This window comes from Aptenodytes patagonicus, chromosome 7 (genome assembly GCF_965638725.1).
Source record: "Aptenodytes patagonicus chromosome 7, bAptPat1.pri.cur, whole genome shotgun sequence".
NCBI lineage: Eukaryota > Metazoa > Chordata > Aves > Sphenisciformes > Spheniscidae > Aptenodytes > Aptenodytes patagonicus.
Genome location: NC_134955.1, coordinates 3401784 through 3425570, shown reverse-complemented (window position 1 = coordinate 3425570; position 23787 = coordinate 3401784). Strand labels below are relative to the sequence as shown.

At 40.9% G+C, this 23787-nt stretch overlaps 1 protein-coding gene and 1 long non-coding RNA gene across 10 annotated transcripts in view; both read left to right on the top strand.

Moving 5' to 3' along the window:
• Positions 1-7: 7 nt before the first annotated feature.
• Positions 8-7643, top strand: LOC143162777 (uncharacterized). The gene is made up of 3 exons (XR_012995792.1): positions 8-126; positions 4411-4557; positions 6782-7643. It is a non-coding gene; the product is annotated as an uncharacterized LOC143162777 (long non-coding RNA).
• A 7523-nt stretch (positions 7644-15166) lies between these two features.
• The window catches only part of PPFIA1 (PPFI scaffold protein A1), a 61098-nt gene continuing 52477 nt past the window's right edge, over positions 15167-23787 (top strand). For 4 of the 9 annotated variants that reach the window (XM_076343785.1, XM_076343783.1, XM_076343787.1 and 1 more), the window contains exons 1-2: positions 15168-16063; positions 17187-17450. In XM_076343785.1, the coding sequence (XP_076199900.1) occupies positions 17187-17450 (264 nt within the window). In that variant the 5' untranslated portion in view covers positions 15168-16063. Of the gene's footprint in view, positions 16064-17186; positions 17451-23787 lie in introns of all 9 variants that reach the window. The other 5 variants (XM_076343782.1, XM_076343784.1, XM_076343781.1 and 2 more) reach the window with 2 other exon arrangements.

Sequence of the window (23787 nt, the reverse complement as noted above, 5' to 3'; positions counted from 1 at the left end):
TGTTCAAGCCTTCAGACCAGGCTCCTGTGCTGTGTGAAGTTACACAGAGATAAAATCGGACCATCGTCATCAGAGATGTAAAAAACATCCAACTGGGATATTCTGTGGCAGGCATTTTATTTACAGGTGAGCCTGGTTTTATAGAACTTTTACGTAAAGCAATAATCTTGCAATTAAAAATGTTCACAATTTTTATAATGTTGTTTTCTTTTCCACTTTTTAATTCCATTATTCCTATTGATCCCAGCAGGACTATTAACTTCAGAATATAATTTGCAGAATTTAGTAAGTGAGCACTTCTTATTGTGGTCTAACTTTTAAAAGGGTTTTAACAGCTGTTCTGCAAGCGTACACACTACCTGTGGCAAAGATTTGTCCCAAGGGATGTATGAAGGCTGCGTTTCTGTACAGAAGTTAAATGATTTTTGTATTCAAACCTGGTACCAGATTTTATGTACAGTGAGCATATAAACCATGAGAAAGGTTTGGTATAAAAATTAGGCTACAGAACTTTTCTTATCATTAATGTCTTGACGTTTTGAGTATTTACAGGCTTTTCACTGTAGAGTTCTACTCAAAATTAGCTCATCTTTTTCCCACTCTTTTTCAGAATTTGTAATATTTGTTTTAAAAAAAACACAAACGTTTTCTTTTAAGGAACAGGTTCCCGCATCTGTTAAATAAAAATAGAACTAAATATGTGAACAACCAAGCTAAATGCTTATCTTTTTCTCCCAACCAGTGGTCTCTCTGAGCGGTGCTTCCTGTCGCTTCTAGGCATATTGCCAAATTTTGAAACAAAAGTTGCATAGAAAAGGGGAATTAAAAGGGTGCAGCACCTGGCAGGTCTCGGCCCACGGTTTCTGGGATCCAAATTCTATGCTTTTTTCTTTACGTTATGCTCAATGTGAGCAGAATTTAGTCACAGCTTCCCAGCTGTAGAGTCCCTAATGTGGGAAACCCTGGATAGCCTGAATTACCCCCAAAGCCATTATTCCCATGGCAACCGCCGTGCATGGCAGTACATGGGGCATGCGGCTGCAGCACGCTACCTTCTGGCTATCCCAGCCAGCTGAATAATGTTTGGAAGCTGTTACTAATAGTGAGATTTGCCGCAGTCTCCGGTCGGTGACCATGTCAAAAATCCAAGCTCCGAGTTGCAGGAATGTAAAATGAAATTTCTTGACTGAATTCTCTCCTTTCGGTTCCGCTGCCCCATTGGGACAGGGCACGTGAGGAAGCACCGGGCTGGAAATTAAGAAGTTTACTTTCAATGTTTTTCTAACCACCAGTTTAGCACGTGGGGCTTCCATTTCTGTATCCAGCTTGAACGGTAAAATTCAAACTTGTGTGTCTAACTGCAGGTTTGTGCATGAAGTAGCTAACATATATGCAGATGAATTAAAACTAATTAGAGCTAAAAACAACAAAGTGTACATTTCTAGCTAACAGCTACTTGCAGCTCTGTTATATACCACCTAAATAAGTTATGCACTGTGGACCTGCTCATACAATTTTCTGTAAAACTTATTCTACTTTTTACAAAAAAAATAGCACTTCGATGCTAAAGAACTTCGTATCTCCATACAGTACATGTGATTCTTTAAAGTGAAATGTCAAATTCCATATCTGGTCTGTGAATTTTAAGGGATATGAAATGTTATTGTGTATCTTAGATGACTGTATTTATAAGGCCCTTCAGTCCGGGCAGTATTTTTTCCTTTCATTTCCTGGAACTTCACAGTTACCAGCACTCCAGCCCTGACTCGCTTCAAACCTTCATTTGTGAGACCGAATGAGCGAGTGAGAACTCAGACCCCTTAGTTTCAGGTTAGACTAACGTAATGAAACAGTAACATGAGTAAGTACCTTCATGTGAGCAAGAGGCACGCACAAACCATGGGCGTTGATTGCAAGAGTAACTCTGTGGATGGGACCCTCATTTTCCATCCGGCATTCAGTACACAAATAAAGTGCTGGGGAAGGAAGGTGTCCAAGCCGCTTCGGTGCTTAGCCAAGATTCCAAACAGTCCTTGAGCTCCTCGGCATACGTAACTGATGCTTGTGCTCCCTACAGCCTCTGTGGGTAACTAAAAGCAGCTGGAGCATGGCACAGGACACTTCGGTCATGATTTTCTTTCTAGGAATATCTCCTCCTTTCTACTCATGTTGCTTAAAGTGGGAATGGACATGGGAATCCTCGTCAGAGTGAGAAATCCTCAGCCCTAGAAATTCCTCGTTCTCCAGTAATCATTTCTATTGGATAAGCTACTGAGTAGCATGAAAGGACCAGATCATTTTGCAGCCTGAAAGCCAAAGACAGATTTCACCTGTGTTTACTTCTGTGAATTAAGGTTTGCAGAAGTGTCTAGATCAACAGTCTCGAAGTAGATACCACTGCAAAAACAGCCGGAGTACTTAACCAATTTTAATATCAATCAACACCTTTGAAAATCCTGAGTTTGCTTTTACCCAGAATGTAATGCCATTATTCGTGCATTTCCTAGGTTAGTATTCTTACTGTTTTGTAGAGTATTATTATTATGGATACTTGCATTTAGGTTGAACTGGATTTTTTAAGGGTGGCTGCTTTAATAATCAGTGACTCAAATAGGGTTGTGCCATGTCTTCTGCCAGAAGAGGCCTCACCAGCGAAGTCTGATGTCTGTTGCTCAGGTCTCAGTTGTGGTGAGCTCAATTTGTTTTGCGAGGTCTGAGAAGTTCCCACAGGCTAATTCAGAGGCATTAGAGAAAGAATTATGGAGAAATTAGATCACAGTTTCTTTTATTTAAACAGTACCTGAAGTGCCCCATAGGCTTGCCCCATTTTCTCTTAAAAGTTTACTTTCATCCCTTATCTTCCTCCTGCAAACTCATACCCCCACACATCATTAAATGTTGAATAATTAAAACACACAAGCCTGAGGGAGAACAAACACTGGTTTTCTTGGTGGTTTGAAGAGGACTTTGACATTTCTTGAATCATCCCTAGTTATTCAGACAGCCTGTGCCAGTGGTTTTTAATGTATTCAAATAGGATACGACAACCTCAGCTAGGGAAAAATGGGCATTGATGGAATTGCCACGGTACCTGTAAGCAGGTCAGGGAATATCCTGCTTTTGAAACGTTGTCATGTCCGATGTTACAGCAGCAGCTTCCTCTTTTTCCATGCAAAGAGGAGTAACGGGGAGCTGCTGGCTGAAGAGGGCTGCCGGCTTCTTTTGGTCACCTATTTTGGTACTACGAAGGTGGCATTATTGAAGGCAGACAAAAAAGCCTCTAATCATGCAACCAAACTGAGCCCTAGGAGCTGAAAAACCCTTCCTTTGTACACTCATAAACCTTGCTAAGAACTAACTGGTGTTCATATATGCAGGCTTTTCTGCGGCATTTTGGCTGCAAACTGAGACAGGTAAGAGATGCTATTTCTATGAGCACTTAAAATTGGGAGTCAAGAACCTTTCCCGTTGCGGCTGCTGGACATCCTGACCTTTCTGCAGAATGTGAGATAAAACAACCCAATCCAGCAAAACGTCACTGGATTTGGTACCTAAAACTTTAAATTGTCACTGCAAATTTTGGCTGGCATAAAATTTGATGGTTCTGTTTACAGCAAAAATCTGTTACTGGAGAATTTTTTTCATTGTATCACTTATACTGAATATTCCCCTTTATTAGATGAATATCCATGGATAGCAGGTACATGCTGAATACTTATGCAAGGAACATTACTGTTTGTACACCGCTTAAAGATACATTGGCATCAAACTTGTGCCATGTTATTTTGGTGAAACACTATAGTTTATTACGGGAGAGAAAGAAAGTGTTGGACATGAAAATGACGTGCCTCCCAAATCCTGATATGCTTGTGTACATGTATATAGAGGTACATCCATACACATACCTCTCTGTACGTGTATATATAGCGTGTGTATACATATGCATACGTACACACACCCTTAAGTAAAGTTATTTGATATAATCTGGAAAACAAGACTTTCCTGACAGAGCTATTTCTCAGTACTGCTTCTCAAACTTACATCTATCACTTATAAGCTGTATACTATCTTTGTAAAGAAATACATCCCTATGACAATCTCCGGGAGCAGCCCTAGTTTTGCTAGAAACAACTTTGTTGTATTTCTGGGCCAACACTAAATATTAATTACAAATTCAGGGCCAGCTGCTGCATCTTCAAGGTCAGGCAGAGCAAAAGTGATTTTAAGCCATTGTTTTAATCTCGCAGATTTAAATGCAAGAGTTGGCTTAATTCCTAGTATACATTAGAGCAGTCATCGGTTAGTATAATTTTCAGCATTTTCCTTCAATCTAGTATTTTGGGTCAATACAAAACCTGTGACACTGGCATTAACCCTCTGTCCTCTTCCCTGTTACTTCTGCTCTTGCAGGCAGCAGCTGTAGACACCAAAGAAATGATTTAACAGGCACAGTGTGGTTTAGAAACGATATACCTGACCGAAGTGAATGGAAGACTCCTTCCTTCTCGTTCTGCATGCACTTTCATGGTGCCCCTAAACGATTACGGCAGAAGATAGGTGAGTCCCTGCCATTTCAGTCTTTGGCTTCACAGGTAAAATCTACAAAGAACGAGTTGGTGCCAAGTTCCTCGATAGCTTCTGTGGCAAGGGCAACAGTTCACTAGACTGAAACTGCCAAAGTAATCTCACCTTGGCTAGACTTAATGTTTCACATTTGTATATGAAGAAATGTTAAAGATTCCTGGAAGCTTTAGGCATTGGCATTTAAAATTGTTTAAGGGACAAAGAGAAGTTTTAAGTTTATTTGGATTTGCGAGAGGATCTGACCTGCATTTGGAGTACTGAGTGATTGATTCATTGTATGTAACACGAAAGGAAAAAGGGACCAATATTCCTCTAGCTCTTTCTGCGAAATCTTAAGTGTATTGTGGCAGCTTAACTTACAGGCCTAAGCTAGAACCTGTTCGTGAGTCAATATTTATGTTGACTCTTTTAAATGTGAATTACAATGCAAACAGATGGTATGGTCAAAGGGTCTTTAATATGAACTGTGTTCGGGAGAACAAGGAATTTAGCTTTGAAATAAATCATTTGCCCTGCTTGTTATGGCACAGATGAACAATGTCAGGTCTGCTGTTTTTTCTATTATGACTTATTCCCCTTTATATCTTACACGCTGCTTTCAGCCATTTCCTAAATGTTTTTCTTTTGTTATTGTCACTTTGTTTAAGGATTAACTAATCGATGTGGCTTAGGGACAAGACAGCGACAAGGCTTTTTCAGCTTTTGTCCACCTTCCTAGAAATACTGATTTCTTAACCAAGAGCAGGGAGAGGACTACCCTTTATACCTTTTTCTCTTGGTTTTTTCTCTTGCAAGCTACATGCCATGTAATCTTACTTTCAGCAGCTAGATTGTAAATGGCTTTTTATTTAATAAGTGCCAGCATTAATTAATTGTAATTTGATAAAAGCTGTGTAAATACCTCCATACAAAGGAACAAGGCATTCAGGCAAACAGAAAAGGGCAAAAAGAAAACTCGAGTGACTAAGAGTATTATCTGGCGCAACACAGGGACAAATCTTTTGTTGGTAGCTGAGTCAAAAGATTACACATGAAGACCTTGATGGCAACTGAGGACATGCTGGATCAAACCTCAGGTGAAGATAAACACGGTCCTGTAAGATGCTTGAACTCAGAGGCGTGACCCACAGGGATCGGTCAAGAAGCACAACCTGCTTTATATAAAGTCTGACTCCGGTTAGAGCAGGCAATATGAACTGTGGTGTCTGTATGAGGGCGTGCGTGGCGAGAGTCCATTTTCACTGTTATCCCTGCTATCACTGCTGCCGTCTCCGCGGGATGCCGCTCTGCCATGAGTTTCTGTACACACCGCTGTATACACAAAGCCAAGCCTCAGCTGGGACTTAGCACTTGTGTCTTTTGGACAGACAGAAAGCCATGTTATGCCAGTATCAAACAGGAGGTTAATATAATTAATTATGGCAGCATTAGCTTCAGTTTCCAATGTAAGTACTGCTCAGTAGTAGCTGTCTGAAGCTGCATGTGTCTTGCTCTGTTCTTAGCAACAGATTTTTTTTTTTTCTAGAAGAGGTTGCAGAAATTGGCCACTTCAGTTGAGCTTCAGTTGTGTAATTGAGAAATTGCTACTGAAGTCAGAATTAGGTATTCTTTCTGGAAGACACAAGTATTGTACATGACGATTGATAACGCTGATGGAGGAGATTTTACTAAAGTACACAGTCTTTATAGTTGAGAGGAGAATTACTGGTTTTTAGACTCTGACTATGCATACTGATTGCACTGGATGCCCATAACTTCTAATTCCAAGGGCTGCAGTGATTGCTGCATACAATTTCATGCAGGCCATGTGTGTGTAATGAGAGGTATGTTATCACTTGAAATCTAGTCAGTTAAGGATTAAAAACAGGCTTAAGTGCTATATGAGATCTCTTTATTTTTTAAATGCTTTTATCTACTTTACTACAGTATGAAGGACTAATAATAGAGGATCCTGAGTACATCGAAATCATGGTCCAGTTTGCTTAGTGCCTACTCCAAAGCCACTTGAAACACTAGGAGCCTTTGCATAGCAGACAAAGTGAAAAGAAACTATTTTTTTTCCTTCAAATGCTGATTTACAGGAACAGAAGTGTTATTTCACATGCAAATCCTTTTTACTCTAGTCAGACTATTTATAAAGCTCATTGCATATATTATTAAAATAATACTATCTTTTTTTTTTTTCTTCTCTTAACAGGTCTCAAAACATTCTAAAAGCTGAAGCCTCAATTTTGAAATGATCCGCATAGAAACCAACTCCCATTCTCTCTTGGGGTCTTGCGAAATAAACAGGTGAAAGGCTAAATGTCTATAGAGCTCACGCTGGGATCAGTGCATGCGTATACAAGGTGTTTTGGAAGAAAAATAACATAATCCTTTTTTCTTGGTAACTGATTTTTTACATATCCTGAGAGATTGCCATGGCTCTGAAGCTCTAGGGTCCAGTCTTGCAAATACAGTAATTTAATTCCAGACCAGTTAAATTTAACAAGACAGACAAACCTTGGGCTGCTAAATCCAAAGCAATGAAGCCAATAACAGCACTGCTTATTTCTATGGACATTCACTTCATTTTACTTGCTTTCCTACAAACAAGCTGTGCCGTTTCTCGCACGTATCCAGCATCCCAGCCCAGATTCATCTCACGCCGGTTTAGACATCTAACTGCGGCTCCCACGGCAGAGTCCGGCTGCCCTAGGCTCCCTCTGTAGTCAATGAGAACAGACAAGCATCTTGAGCGGGTGATTCATGGACCACACCAAAGATCTGAATCACTCCTATGGAGTGGCTCTTGCGCTCCACTGATTACAGAGGTAACTGAGGGTAAATGGGTTTGTGATGTAGGTGGTCAGCCAGGTGGAATGTATCCAAACCTGTTCTAGTTAGTCAGGAGCTGCATTATCACAGCTGGTTCTGACTTCTTGACTCCAGACAGTTTCTTCTTCCAATATTATTCACAGCTATGTCACATGAATCTGGCCTTTCCTAAAAGTATTCGTTAAAAAAAAAAAGTGTAGCTGAATAATGCGCAACCCTATTGCCCTGAAATTATAACTGAATGCACTTTTAGGTAGATATCTTTCATTATAGTTCCAAAAAAACTGTTTGAAGATGAGCTGAAATCAGTACATTCGCTTAGTGTAGGCTAAGTTTGCGTTAGATATTAGGGGTATATTTCACTCCAGATTGAAATAAATGATACTTTGCTTCAGAAATTCTTTCTGGCTCAAGGGGATTTCTGCCGCTGTAAATCCATACAAAAAAGACAACAGCTGCAATAATTCTGAACTGCAAATTGCACAACTGAAGCTGAAACTAAGCTGAAAACCTTTTTGAGTTCAGTGGATTTGTACTTGAGTGGGCATACGTGGTTTTGGTTGCAGGAATAGCAGCTAAATTTGGAAAATATTTATGGTCTTGACATAAGTATGATTCCCATTAAAATAAATAGTGTAAGTTCATCTGGTCTCTTAAGAGTTTTCTGCATGTCTCCGGTTTCCCGTGTGTTTTGTGGAGACTTTTCTTCCTATCAGATGCAGTAAGTCTAACTCAGAACGCTCTGAAATTTCAGAGCAGCCAGTTCTGATTTGATTTACACCTGCCTAAACCTAACATAAATCCATGTAGACCCATATTATATAAATAAAATGTCGATGTAAAGAAGAACTGTGTCAAGGCATGGTTTCTAGAAGTCATGGCTTCTGTTGCCGAAGGGCTGACACATTTACTAGTGCACTTATCTTTATACACGGGCATAACCATTAATTACCTCCATCCTCTTCTCTATAGGCCACCTTCCAGCCTCTTCCCCTCTTGTTCCTTCTCCCTCAGGCAAAGAGTCTCTTGTCTAGCAACCTCTGGAGACATTTGTTACGGTAACAGAATAGTTCAGGTCACATCTATCTACTGACAAAAGAATAATCAGCGCTGTTGGCAAAAATCCTGTTCTTTCATCTATTCATTTTGGTATGAAATGCCTGAAATGTGTTCAAAATGCATTTTGCTGATAAGTCATTAAGTCATCTATAAAGGACAAGGAGTAAATAAGGTACCGTCGGCTCGACTCAGAAGCAAAAAAAAAATGCGTAGGCGATCTTGGACTATTTTCAGCGGAGGTTTTGTGCTAGTGTAGGGCGGCTTTGAGGCTCACAAAGGAAATTTCAGTACAAATGAAGCATAAAGCACTCTGTGGGCAGAGAAAGCAGTGGATGCAAGCCCGCGCTGCTGTGAAGGGAGCGGAGGAGCGCTTTGCTCCTTCGCCTTCTGCTGAGAAGTTCTTCCTGGCGGCGAGCGGGTGGCAGCAGGTGTTTGTCCTCAGAGCCGCGCTGCCAGCAGGGAAGGCGGCTCGGCACGGCCGGACCCCGACACCTCGCCGTGCAAAACTCGCTGGCAGGAAGAGGTTGCTGTTTTGCTGAGCTCGGATAAACATTAGGATCTAATTTATCATGTGACGGGAAAGGAAAACTTTATTTTTTCCTCCTCCCTGTTTTTAACAGCTTTTGTTTGAATTTCATCATGTGGTTTTGAGGTGCAAAGAGATATTTAATCTGGGTCTCTGAACTGATTACTTTGCTGTCAGCTGATTTAGAGTACGGCTCTTTCTGGACATGTCTACAAGTGTTACATCTCACTGAATGACATGGACAGGGAGCCAGACCTCTTGCTGAACTTATAAAAGAGATATCATACTCATTTAGTTAAAAAGATCTGAGCTGCTAGTGCTCTTGGTGTTGTACAGTATATCTTTGGTTACATGTGCAGGAGGAAGGAAAAAGGAAACTGTTTTCCTTGTGCTACAAAGTAAATAGGAATGCTGAGAAATATTTTGGTATTTCGCAGTAAATACCTGGGAGTTCTCCTGACTTTATTATTTCATGTGTATTATGTGCAAAACAGAGCATTATGCAAAGATCCGATTATTCAGTCGTGTTTGTGGCATTTGAAGCCCTGACCGTACACTTTGGGCTACGGTGGACTGCACAGAGGGATAGCAATGGCTTCAAAATCAGGCCTTTCAGATATTTTTGAGGCACCTCAGAAATTCCGCTGTATCCACGGTCTGGGCTTTGAGCGTAGCATTCACAAAGTGAGGTGCTTAACAAAGGTATTTGCAGTATGTCATGTAGGAGGCATATTCCTTAACTAGGATATTCTGGATTCAAATTCCCTCCTGGACTTTGAGGCCAGTCATGCCCAGCCATTCTTCTGGGCATGCATAAATACCTAGCTCTCTGTACATGAGGAGACAGTGCCTCCCTTTTATATAGCAGACATTTTATAAGCCATGGGAACTCTGTTCCCACCTGAGGCTGAACCCCATTTCTCAATAAAGTGCCTAACCGATGACATTTCCATCTCTCCTCTGAAACTTGCTTATGAGTGATACATGATTTGAAGGTGACAAAGATAAAGGTGACAGCTCCTTGAGGCTGAGGAGGGTCTACAGCTAAAACCTCTTAGATGGGAAGTCCAACCACAGATGAGAGGAGCTGGGAAAGCTGAATGCCAGAGTGTGTCTGCCTTGTTAACAAACTGATTGAAGTGAAGATTAATATATGGAGTTCACTCATATTTATTCTCCATTTCAGAATTGTGTGGAAGGTTCTTTGCTTTCATAAGGAAGCGTGATTATAGATGGTAGTTGGTACCACTGTTTAGTTTTGGTTTTAACCATTTAAGGACAAAACAAAACTTAGTTTCAAGAGAAAAAAACAAAAACACATTCCAAGTCATCCCAAACTGAGAGAAAATATAATGACATCTTCTAGGATCTAGGTGAATACCAAGGTTCACTTATTAATTTATTCTACCAAACCTGGGTCTGAGATCAGTTAATCTGACTGCATGTATTGCAGTGTCCAATTTGATAGAGATTATCAATTCTGTGCCTATTACGGTGCTTAACCTTTTGCCCTTACATTCACAAAGTCTCCATTTGACTCATATGTTAAATGAAAATCAAGTCAGGCCAGATTCTTTCAACTAACATTATTACTTTTCTTTTTTTTTGTGTGTGATGAGTTGAAGTGAAATTGTGTTTGTTCATGCAGCTGTAAAATCCACTATATTTTTCAGCCTTGTTTTGGTTTTGCTTGAACACGTTATTTTGAAGATGCTGCCTTGACAGCTCCTTAGACTGAAGTCCTCTTCATCCACAGAAGTGGTACAGCAAAAGCAATCCAGATGAAGGGTGAGGATTTTGCCTTTCCTGGCATGCACTGCTCACCTGAATTCCGACCTGGAAGAACTTCCTCAACTGGCGACATTGGTTAGGCAGAGCCAGGTCAAACAGTTTCAGCCCATTTGAACTCTGACTCTCAAAGGATGAGGACAAAATAATGAGCACTGTCCTATCAGTAAAGGTATCTCATGACTCCATCGCCCTCACCACCACAGCTGACGCACCTGAGAAACATATTCGCAGGGGACAAAAATTCAGACCTCAGTTTAGGAAGCGGCAAGGCACAACCTATAAGGTCTGCAGTGATGACTTGGTGCTCGGCAGTGACCCTGCCACAGGGAAAACCTCGGCATTGGGAAACAATTGCCTACGCTGGCTCTCATATTCAAATCTCTGCTGCTGTGCAGGAACTGTTCAGTGCCTGTCAACTAGTGGCAATGAGATAATTCCCTTAAATTCTTGAAAATATTTTGAAATGTGTAGTTTTTGTAAGTCTTCAATTTCTTTTCCAAAAGTAGTTACGGTCCCAATCCTACAAATTGTTCCCTTCTGAATTCTGAATAAAATTCTGAAATAAAGTTCTGAATTCACTGAAGCAACTGCAGCGTGGAAACTTTGGCTGGGATGAAACTCCATGCTCTTTGTTGTCAGTGGAAAAATGATGCTGGTAATAAAGAAGCCTAAGAAATACCTGATTGTAATCAGTTGTTGGTAGCTTATTTTAACATACTTTGGTTGTTATGCCTGCACATTTTATGTAAAATTTCATCATGCAATAGTTCAGGCGCTGTAGTTCAGCTGCAGGAGTCCATAGCTAGTAACATTTGGAGAATGACAGAAAAAAGAGCATTGCTTCATATACCTTTACCAGTTTGTTTGTAAAATATGTTTTTCCTCCTCTCAAAATTAACATGTAATACTCTGCTTCAAAAATATTTTTTTTGTGCAAGCGTAAGCATGAAATCTAGAAACTGTATAAACTGGACCTAGAGTAGATCCGCGGATGTAATGTCCAAAATGGCTGTTCTGCCACTGCAGATGGAAAGACTATTTTGCCTGCAGGGCATGATTTGAAGAGCTGGTGCCTAGACTATTATTCATAAATGATTTCACAATGAAATCAGTAATTTTTAATATTGAGGGCTTTCTGCTAAAAAATTAAGCAGCGTGTCACTTTGATATTAGACTTGCAGTATAAGTGACAACAAAATGAAGATAGCAGGGGGGAAAAAACTTTAATCTTCCAAAAAGTTACTAAAACTTTTTTTTAAATTAATGAGCAAGAGGAATTTCTTTGATTTTTTAAAATGCTTTTCAGTTTTTAAAGTCTCACTCTACTAGACTGCTGCCAATTTGACTTATTTATATTTTTATATTACCCTCCTGAATATTGCATTATAGAAGAAGGAAAGAATTATCTGAAATCCTAGTCTGAGAGGTAAGGAAATACCATCTCTCCTCTTCTGCCAATACATTTTCATCCTATGTATATGTGACCATGCTTAGAAAACTGGGTTTATTTTTCACTTGCACATAAAGAGTTTAAGTATTTTTACTTGTGGTTTGCTTAACTTTTCAACAAGCAGGTCAAGCTGGCAGGGTATTTTCATTTTCTTTAAAGAATCGGACAAAATCAGCACCTGTGGTGTATAAGGAATACAGTCGTCGATGAATTGCATGTGAGTTACGGGACACAATTTTGTTGATGCAGGTAAAGACAAAGAGAGAGTTTGGGGCAACGAAATAGAAGCATTTATCTGTAGAAATGTGGTTAGAAATAAAAAGCTGATTACGTTCAAGGTAATCTTCAGGACCTAGTTTTAAGCATTAAGTAACTACCTTCATTTGACCCCCAGAAATACGTTGCTATGCTTCATGAGCATGGCCCAGATTTTGCTGATAGTTCTACATTAATGTGAATTATGTGAAAGAAACCCTCAGTGTGGTTAAACCCTCAGTAGCAGGTTGAAGGAGAGGGTCAAGTGAATGATGTCTTCCTTCCTCCCCTCCCATGATAATTTTAAGTAGTTTATGTAAAAATCGAAGCTTCTAAGTTTCTAAATATATCAATATAAATATATCAAATCTTATAAATAATATAGCATTGAGCTATACTGAGACTATTTGACAGCACAGGATAATTCATAACATTGGGAGGGTTCCTCAGGAAGAGCACAATTGATTTGGGAATTTTTTTTGCTACTCTTTCTATATTGGAAAGTCAGATCTCAATATTTATACAATTACATTTCAATGGTGTATTACTCAGCGTTAAACCTGTGCTAACCAGTATTTGGCAAAACTCCTGATTTGAATGTGCCTCATAATATTTGGCTTTTTCCTTAAAGTTCCAGCTCCCAGAGTCATGTTATTATACCAGAAACTTCAAGAGGGGAAAAAAAAAAAATCTAGACCTCATGGCTGTACAGGAAAAGCTTAAAAATGTGACCTGAATTCACCCTAAAGGCTCAAATACCAACGAGAAAGAGCACAATGTTATACATTTGTAATTGTAAAGATTTTCGTATTTGGGGGAAGGAAGAGTGACTCATTAATCATCTTTTCTACCCAGTGCTAGGTGTCGATATGTTGCGTTTACAAATTAAGTGTCATGTAATCCAGTCACAAAACTGCACAACCTTCAGTGCAGGGACTGCTGCTTTTTGGCATGACGTGCCTCTGTCTGCGTGACTGGCCCATGATGCTTTTCAGAGCTTTCCACTATAAAAGCAAGAATAGGGTCCAAAATGCAAATGCTTTATTCATAGTAGTGACACAAACGGAAGAGAGAAAAGAGATTTTTCTAAGCTTTGTCTGCAAACTCCAACCTTACTCAGGTGCATGGAAAATGTTTTAGAAACAGATCATCCAGGAACAGAGCAAAAGCTATATAAACGCAAGTGGAAAAGGTTTATATGCTGTTTTGGAAAGAGCTTACACAGGAAAAAAAAAGAGTTATTTTGTCAGTGTCGCCAAAGCCCGTTTCCTGTGGGGAATAAGCTACGCCGGCGAAGTCACCCCTTGCTGGAGCTGTGCTGGGGACATGGCGGCACCGCTTCCTCGCAGGGCGAGGCGGGAGAAGCCTTCGTCGCCCACGCCAAGCCTTTGGACAGCACACAGACCTCCTATGACTTATGGTGGAAGACGGCTCATGACACCACTTCAACTGTTGTTCTCTGTGGCCCGCAGACCCACGCAAGCGTTGGCTCCTCCAGCCGCTTTACTCACCACAGAGCCATTAGTTAACGCCGTTTAGTTGGTTAAAACCATGACCTCGCAGCTCTGCGAGCCATAAGGCTTGAACACACAGCTTACCACCACCACCACCCCCCAAGTATTTTTGAACGTACGCTGCAAGGGTGCAGGTGGAGGCCCCAGGCGGAGGGCTGACGCCCGGGGAGCGGGTCAAGGATGAGAGGGCAGGCTGAGGCGACGGGAGCGGGCCGAGGGATCGGGGCAGGGCCCAGCTCTTGCTCAGCAGGCAATGCCCGCAGCAGGCAGCGCGCTGTTGGCAGGGGCGGGCAGACCCGCCCGGCAGGGCCGTGCCGTGACACGCAGGCCCCGGGAAGGACTGCGATTGCGGGGCGACTCTGGCACACGCAGCGGCGATGACTCCGGTCCTGCCCTGTTGCTCAGCTCTCAGCGAACACGCCTCCTGCCCCGGGGCTCTGCTCCAGAGATGTGGCAGCCCTCCTTTCGGGCGGACACCCGTGGGCGGCGGGAGTATCGCTTGTAGGGGAAGGGAAAGGGCGCTCACCGGGGCTGCAGCCCGGCCTCCGCGGGGGAGCGGGTCTCGAACACGGGGCAGTGGGGAAGGAGGGCAGGAGCGCCCGAGCCTCCCCGCGCGGTGCATTGTGGGCCCCGCACTGATTTATGCAGGAGCCGCAGAGGGCGCCGGGAGAAGCGGGAGGCGGCGGCGCTCGGTGCTGGCGCGGCGGACGGCAGGTCGGGGGCCGGCGGCGGCGATCGGGGCTCTCCGAGCGTGCAGGGCCTTCGGTGCTCCCCGAGGCCGCGGCGGCACCGCCGGGCCCAGGCCGCCGCCGTCGCGGGACGCAGCGGCATCTACCCGGCCGCAGCCGGCCCCTTGCCGGCCACCACGGACGTGGAGGCGGCGGCGGCGGCGGGCGGAGCCGGGCCCGGCCCGGAGGGACGCGAGTCCTCCCGCCGCGGGGGAGCCTGCCCCGCCGCTCGGTAGGGGCCGGAGGAGGGGGCTCGCTCGGCCCTCGCGGCGCCGGGACCTCCGCGGCCGGGCTCGCTCCTCAGGGGCTGCGCTGAGCCCGAGCCGGCTGCGCGCGGGCTGCCGCGGCTGCGGGGCCGCGCTCCCGGCGCCGCTGGGGCCTCCGGCGGGGAGGGAGGCCCGGCCCGGCGCTCCCCGTGAGGGGCGGGGGGGAGCAGAAAAGCCCCATCTCCTCGGCCAGCATCTTTGTTTGTCGGGCCCTGCCGCGGAAGAGGAGCGGCGAGACCCGGGCGGCGAGCTACCGGTGCCCCCGTCTCACTTCGGGGCCTTCCTCCCCCGCCTGCGCTTCCCGGGCGCTGCCTCCATTCCCGGCGGGTTTCTTTCACCCCTCTCGGCTGGATATCTCGGTTCCGGAGCATCGTCGGTGGGACCGGCCGGGGCGAGAGCGGGTGGCGGACTAACGCAGAGGAAACAACAGGTCTCCCTTCTCCTCGCCTTCCAAACAGATAGCGGCGCCTTGCTCTTGGGATTATAAATGTTTGAACTAAGACCCAGGAAACTGGAAGGAGAGCCTCCCGTTGGAATTAACAGAAGAGAAAAGAAGGGAGGCTTTTCCAAGTCCTTTACAAGAAAGCTCGAGCCGTTTTCCCATGCTGTCCGTACTCTGATTAATAATGCGATTGTGACCTGAGTGGAATTTATGAGCGATGAACTATTGAAGCTTGTTGCACCGCTGCATCAGACCTTTTCTTTTTTTTTTTTTTTTCTTTTTTCCCCCTCAGCACATGATTCCCCCATCCCAGCTGTCGCAGGACCTGTGGGCCGGTAATAGAGGGATGGGAAGCTGAGACAGTTTATTTTCATTCTTCTGTTCTGGGGACTTGGCTAGTTAGCTGAAGCTGCTGCTGCTTTTTACTGGATCTGCTCTTTACTCGGCAGGTTTATTTGTTTTCACGTGCACGGGGTGTTTCAATTAAATAGACTTTGGACTAGAGCTGAATGGATGCTTTGCAATCCGAAAGGTTTTTGGGGGTAACAAAAAACTACTAAAAACAGAGAAGAACTGGTACTGCAGGAAACCTGGGGCCTGTTTTCCAAGCCTTTTCATTTTATTGAGCAAGGTAAATAACGTAGTGGTGTTGAAAATACAGGGCTTATGGTAATCATGCATGAAAATGTTATAAAGCACTTCAGGCTGTTCCAAGTCTTTAAAGGGATTGAGAGGTCCCACTGTAAGGCTCAGAACAAGTTTAATTGTTCTTTGAAATGTTCAGATAGGAGTGTGAAATTTAAGGCTGAGAAGAAACTTTGTGGTACCTGAGAGGTTGAGAGAACTATTTTTTCTGATTTGCCTTAGGTTCATGTAGGTTTGTGATTTTGAGAGAGGCTGTCTGAAGAACTTTAGACGTCTTAGTGGTTCACTGAGAGTGTGCAGTAATTATATTAGTGGGGTTTTTTCCATGCTTTTTAAAAAACTTGATGCCTTAGCCTCTTGTAAGGTTCTGTAAGGGTCTCTGAAAAGTCCTTCCAATTTAACAGTAGTACAGTATTTACTTTTGCATTGTTAATTGTATTCATATTCTGCCTTGAATTATTTTTGCTTACCTTTACTTTTGTTATCTACAGTGACAGCTGCTGCCACTTCATGATGAATTTTTTTGCTTTTTATCTTCCTTTACATGTGTATCTCCCAAACTGGACTATTTGGATTTACCACTAATTTACATGCATCACTTTTACCATAGACTTTCTACAGCCAGCATAAGCTCAAAGTACTGTTTTAGATACTATCTTGTATGTTTCAAGTGTTGGAAGAAGCAGATAATGATTCACGAAACATGCAGTGTAATCAGTTACTGGTTTAAGTGTATAATTTTTGGTGGCATGCTGCATGCTTATCTGTGTTTTTTTTTAAAGATCTCAGCAGCAGTTTACTCTTAACAAAAATATAAATCCATTAAAATGAGATTACAGTTTGAAATATAGCTGTAAAAATCTGGTTTTGCAAGAAGTCACAAGATTCTCATTATGAAGTGATGCTTTGATTAAATTGATTGTATACCTTTTCTCCCGCAGTTTTAATGAAATAGTGGCAAACACTAAGGTGTTGGCAACCTTTGCTGATGCTATCATTGGGAAAGCTAAGTTGGTATTATGGGTAGTATCCAAAGTTCCTTTGCTTATCCTGTTTAGATTTGTTTGACTTAAATTTATGGTCTTTGTTTTGTCTTATTTTGTTTCAAGATGATGTGTGAGGTGATGCCAACCATCAGTGAGGCAGAGATTCCCTCTGGGGGAAATGGAGGCCATGGTTCAGGTTCCCCATTACAGTCAGATGCTGATTCCCATTTTGAGCAATTAATGGTATCCATGTTGGAAGAAAGGGATCGCCTTCTGGAAACACTAAGAGAAACTCAGGAGACGCTAGCATTGACCCAGGGCAAGCTACATGAAGTTGGTCATGAGAGAGATTCCTTGCAGAGACAGCTCAATACTGCGCTTCCACAGGTATGGATGTTTTGAAAGGAAGGTATCTTTCGATAATTTTTGTATTTCTTGTGGGTTTTTTGTTGGCTTTTTGTATATTTAATTTACTGAAGAGTCAGGTTATGTTAGGGGAAGGTCAATCTAGCTTAGTACTTTCCTGAAGTACCTGTTGGTGCTTGCTTGCTTTGAGAAAGATATAAAAGCAAGGCAAGCAGGGAACATCAGCCCTTTACCTCCAGTATGCTTTCCCGGTTTCTGGCATTTCTTTGGCTTAGCTTGAGCATGAAGTCTTGTCTACGTCCTTTTGTTTAATAGAACCTGATGGACTTTCTTCTGTCACTAGTATTTTTCAATGTTGTTTCTAACTGCCTGATTCATTCACGTGCTTAAGAATTACATACAGGCCATTCTGGGGAAAAAAAGCAGGCCATTCTGATACCGTTATAGACTTTGATTTAAAAACTTGAAAGTTTAAGACTGCTACCTTGTGAATACATGCTGAGTTGTCATGGCAGTGTAGAAGTCCGAGTGTGTTGTTTAACTCATGTAGTTCATTTCAGAGAGTTTGGATTTGGGGTGGTGGTTTTCTTTTTTTTTTTGGTCTTGTAAGGAGTTACTAATTACTGACTTCTGGAAGATGGAGTGTACCAGCGTATAGCCTGTAGTGCTAAACGTGTTACATAGGGCAGTAGTGTGTAGTTAGGAAAGGTGATTGGTGTCTACAGAACTTCTTGGTTTTTATCCATTCTAGTTAAAAAGAATCCAACTGAACTTTGAACACTTTGAAAAGCATTTGGTTGTAGGCAAAGCAGAGGCCGCTTTCAGGTGTCAGTTAACTGTTGATAGCCGTACACTTTCTAGCATGGTTGGTTGTTGTCCCGAGTATGTCATGATGATGTTATACTTGCATACCTTATTCTAAGAATACTTATTATTTTTACAAATGTTTACATATCCTTAAATATTGTAGTTACTGTTTATACACTTTAAAACAGTAGTTTTAAATCCTTCTGTTTCCACTGCTCTCATTATAATGTAATCACTGTATGACTCTTGGTATGGTAATCGGTACTGGCAATTACTAGGGATAGAAAGTAAAAAGTAGTACATGTTAGTCTAGTTGTGTTACAATGGTATGATGGAAATCAGAAAGGAGAAGTTTCCAACCTTTGCTGCTCCCTGGGCTAAATCATGTGCTGCAGGCAAAAATCATGCTTTGTTTTTTTGTTGTAATAGTTGTGGCTTCTCTTTAGCCGCTGTTTCAGGTCTGCTACGTTAACGGATGCCATTAACCAATTGCATGATCTGTAAACTGTTATACTTTAATTTGTGGCTGAGTAGAATCATCCAAGCGCTAAGTGTACTGTTCCTTTTTTCCCTTTTCAATTCTCAGCTTTCCTTCCTAAATCTAATAAGCTACTTACATGTAAACATTTCTTTCTAAACGTTTCTAAAAGATTAATGCAGTTAAAAAAATAATTCCCGTTTTCAAGAACGTCACAATTGTATGGTTTCATGTGAAATCTGTAGGAAAGCAAGTCTCACAGTTCAGTTGAGAGAGAAATTTTCCTGCAATTTTATATAAATATGCAGCAGTGCATGGATTTTTTTTGTAGATTGCTCTTGAAAAATACTGTTGTAGTGGTGTGGAAAGTGTGCCACTTTTGTCCTCAGTGGTGCTTAAGCTCAAATGATTGTGGAAGGTGACAACTGATGTTGCTTTCAAAAGTATTTTATTATTCTTGTTACAATCAGAAATAACTTCTGTATTTGACGAGTTTTTGTTGTTGTTATGGTGAAGAGTCAGTTACTTCATAGGTATACATTTCTGATGAGGTGAAAGGATTTTTTTTTATTAAGTGTTCACTGGGAAAACTTTGTGGTGACTCTAACATTTGAAACTATTCAAAATTTTTTGTTAATTATTTCAAGCTGAGCATTCTTTTGAACTACTGTCTCAAATAACCCGTTGTTTAGCTGTGGATTTCAAGGAGGGGTAGAAGCAGGATAACTTTAAATTTACTGACAACTGTGTCATATTTTTTTCAGGAGAGAAGGAATTTAGTAGTGTACAATTTTGAAAACAACTACTATGATAAAAAACTGTTAGTAGAAAGAGATGTGAAGATCAATTTGACTAGCTGTACAAATACTAGTGTAATTGCATGAATTACTAAATCACTATGTAACCAATGTATTAGTTCTCCCTCAGACTTGGCATGTAGCTTGTAACACGTCTTTGTAGTTGATGTTGGAGTACTTTATCTTAAGGAGTATTGAACTGAATTGTTTGTATGTACACTTCTCCTGTTTTACATATTTAGCTGAATCAGCCAGCTGGACCGTTCTGATGACTGATGGAAACTCCTTGTATGAAAGAAGGAATGCCAGATTGATTGCTTCTATATCAAAACTACTTCTCTGTTTTTAGTATGAAGACACTCGATTTCTAATGGCATCCCTGTACTTAATTCCTTGCATTCACTGAGTTGCTGTGTATAGGGAAGAGGCTTGTACCGGTGTGTATATAGTTACGAAATGGCAAACTGGTACTTGTGTATTTGCACATCTTGTAGGTTATAGAAGTAAATGCAGTTTATTCTGCAGCAGTGATGCGCATTCTCTGAAGTGTCAGAGAAGTAGACTTTTCTACTATACTTGTAGTGTGGTGATCAGCTAGTAATTCAAAGGCATCAGTTCTAGCTCACATAAACCTGAAACAGCTATTTAGGGTAAGAAGACTTGTTGTGGATGTCTAATTCACAGAGAGAAGAGCATTCTAATCTTATATAGACATGCTTTAACTGTTACATCTTCGCAGAGTAAAACTGGCAAGTTTTTCTTGTATGGACAGCTGGAAATGAAATACATCAACATTGTCTTGATAAAATAACTGGATTCTTGGCAACGCTTTTTGTTTTCTGGGAGTTACCTTCTATTACAGATTACCCTAGTCAAGCTGTACTCTGACCTTGGAAGATGGACTTGATGAAATCAAATTGCTGTGCAAGAACTTGAAATTAATTTTATTCTTCCTAGAATTTTTCACAGAAAAAATGAAAATGAACTTTTTGCTTTGAGAACTTAGCTTTTATTTTTAATGTAAACACATTCAGTTATGATTTGATTATGGTCTTAGTGGATTTAATTATGCCCTTTATGTGCCTTCTAGAGTGTATTCTACAAAATTCAATGTTTGTGTGCTTAAAATTTGTATAAGTTCATCTGTGAAACATACAGGATGCCACTGCATTTAAAAGTTAAATCTGGAACTTAAGGTAGATGAGGTCCAACTGACTACCAGTTCTTGCTCTTAAGGTGTTGCAGGCTAGGGTTCAATTTGCTGGTAGAATTCCATGTAGAAGTTTCTGTAAATGACAACAATGTGTTTGTTTTGGGTGGAGAAGGCTAGAGTTTAATTTACAGAGACTCTGGTACCTAGCACAAATAAAAGCAAAGTTGATGAATTCATAGCAACTCTGATCAGGATGACAATTTTAATATGTATGTCAAGAATTTTATAAGCTGATGTGCAGATAATTATGCTTCTGTAAGACAGCAACACTCTTATTAAGATCCATCTTAATCTTGCACTTCTAATCTTTTGGTCTTAAATTTATCATACTTTATTTTCATTTCTATGCAAGGCAAGTAAAATAGAAGTTAGAAGCCTTTCTGTATTTATGATGGTCCTGTTCAGAATTTCTGTATTCAGCAACGCATATATAGGGGCAGATGAGAACCTCCTGTCAGAGGCTGTGTGTGTCTGTGTGTAAATAAGAGCACTTTACTGTAATGTGGAGTTAAATATGGAAGAAAAGCTGCCTATAATTTTGGCTTGGCTTCGGCTTTCCTAGGTTGCCCATCGTATCTTAATTTGAAGTGAGTCCCCAGCAGGCCATCTTTAGTTGCATTCTATCTATAGTAAGTATTTTATCACTACTGCACACTTCAGTTAAAAATAGTATGTGTCTGTTTATATTTGTATTCAGTTAAATTCAGGTATGTCTCTATAGAATGATCTTCCTTAGACAATCTCAGAAATACTGTTCAATGTCTCGCATGTAAGAAATATCTAAACACTTGGTCTGAAGACTGCCCTGGTATTGTTTTATAGTGATGAACTGAAGGATTTAGTTGCCATTTTAATACTGGTGTTGTTTGGATTTCCTCCAGACAAATTTTAAATAACACAGGATGTCATAGATGTAGAAATGAGGTTTTGAATTGTACATTATATGTAGAACACAGTTGCAGAAAGTACCTTAAGTAAAGGGCTTGCCAAACTTTGCAACAGCTGACATCTCCTTAGCATTTTAAGTGCAACTCCATTTACCGTATTCAGAACTGTTCAGCCTTGAGGTGACATAGCTTGTACTTCTTATTCTAGCAAGATGTGGTATTGACTTCTAAATAAAAGCCATTAGTCTCAGCAGTGAGCCCGTGTGTCCAGAAACGATAGAGATCCAAAAGGATTTCAGATGTGCAAATGCATGTCACAGCAGAAATATCCTCCACTTCTCTCATCCCGTTCTGACAGCAAAGATGAACGTGACTCTTTCTGTGGCTTTTTCAGACAACTATAATTTTAATCTTGTCTATGTTGAGTTTCAGTTGCTAAATCTTTCTTGACTCTTACTGTTAGTAAATTACTGGATAGATTTGTCTTTATCTACCCTAGTTTAAGTCAGATGGAGATAGGAGTTAATGTTTAGAATTCTTCACTGACTATATCAATAAACCTCAACTGCCCTAACATTTCTTTCTTTGCAAGGCATAGAAACAGACAACTTTTGTCCAAAACCTTCAGAATATGAAGTTATCTGAAAGTATGCTCTATGACCGGGCAAAAAGAGGAGTAGCTACGCTTCCAACAGTATAGTGGAGTATATTGAGGACCAAGTCTCTAGCATTTGTTCTGACTACTTTGTTTCTCATTTAAATATGTTTGGGTGAGTTTGTTTATTGAAACATCCCACCCCTACCCAGCAGACATCTGCTTGCCTATTGTTAGCAACTTGCTGTTTATACTGTGCTTTTCATTTAGGTTATCTTGATTATAAATAGACCTTTTAGCTAGATTAAATTTAGAATTAAAGTTTTCTTGTATCTCAGGGTGAACTTTAGTGCTGTTATGATGTCCCATCAATCCCTTTAATAAAAAGCTTTTATGAAGTCTAAAACTATTGTTTTTATTTTACTTTGTTTGTTTGTAGGAAGAATGTTTTGGTGACTACCCAGAAATGCTTTTTGTTTGTTTTTAATAGTGATTTGTGGGTGTAGCCCTGAAAGATGAGCTGGTGATTATTTTTTCCCACTCTTCTGTTACTATGTACGAATGTCTGATAATGGGTGTATTAATGTTTGGTGTGCTGTAGTCTAACTTGCAAGCTAACAAACAGGCTGTGCGTAAGCTTGGGTGAAAAGAGCTATAATCAAAACAAGCTGTTTTAAAAATATATGGTATATTTAGAACCAGGAGAAATTCACATATATACTCATCTATGCTAACTTGCCTGTAGCCTCTTGTACAGCAGGTAGTGTTTATTTTGGCATTCTGAGAATTCTTCCTCTGCAAGCCCTTCTATTTTTTCTCTTTTCTTTTAAAGTAGTTTTTAGTTATACTCTTAAAAGATGTTTGTTAGCAAGACTTAAAGATTCAGTGTGGCTACATAGTTGCAATTTCCAGCTAGATGTTAAAAAAAACCAAATTCCTGGATTTTTTTTTTTTTAAGATAAATATGAATTAAAAAAATACAATCCTCCCCCCCCCCCCCCCCCCCGCACCAAGTTCTTAGTGTTTTAACATCCACTGGCGTGTGACTTTGGTTTCTTCTTTCTGGTATTTATTTAGAAGAGATGGATGTTGGTTTTACTTGCTATAGGATTTGATCTTGAGAGTACACAGTTGTTTGTGTTTTGATATATGTAGATCCCTTATAGTTAACAATGTTGTCAGAGAGCTTGAATATTTGGAGAGAACATTTTAGCTGTCTATCAGTAATTTTGGTTTTTGTACTTCCTAAGCTGGCACTGCATCCCAGTACTCAATATACTTCACACTTTAACTTAATTTTGCTTTAACTTTCCTGCTTTAAAGGAATGTGATAGAGGTCTTCATGTAAGCTGCTTTTAGCAATTTAGGCAGCTTAAGTCACTTGAAGTCTGTAAGGCTGACTGGTATCTGTTGACATATATTAGAAAATACTTACTATAATCTCTTGCACATATGGATCTCAAGCTACAAATACTGAGAAGGGATAAATATGCATAGTGTGTGTCAGGTAATCTGGGTGTTCATAACTTTCCAAGTGTATTTTTTTGTAAGCCTGCCTGTGGATTCTCCAAGTGTAAATGG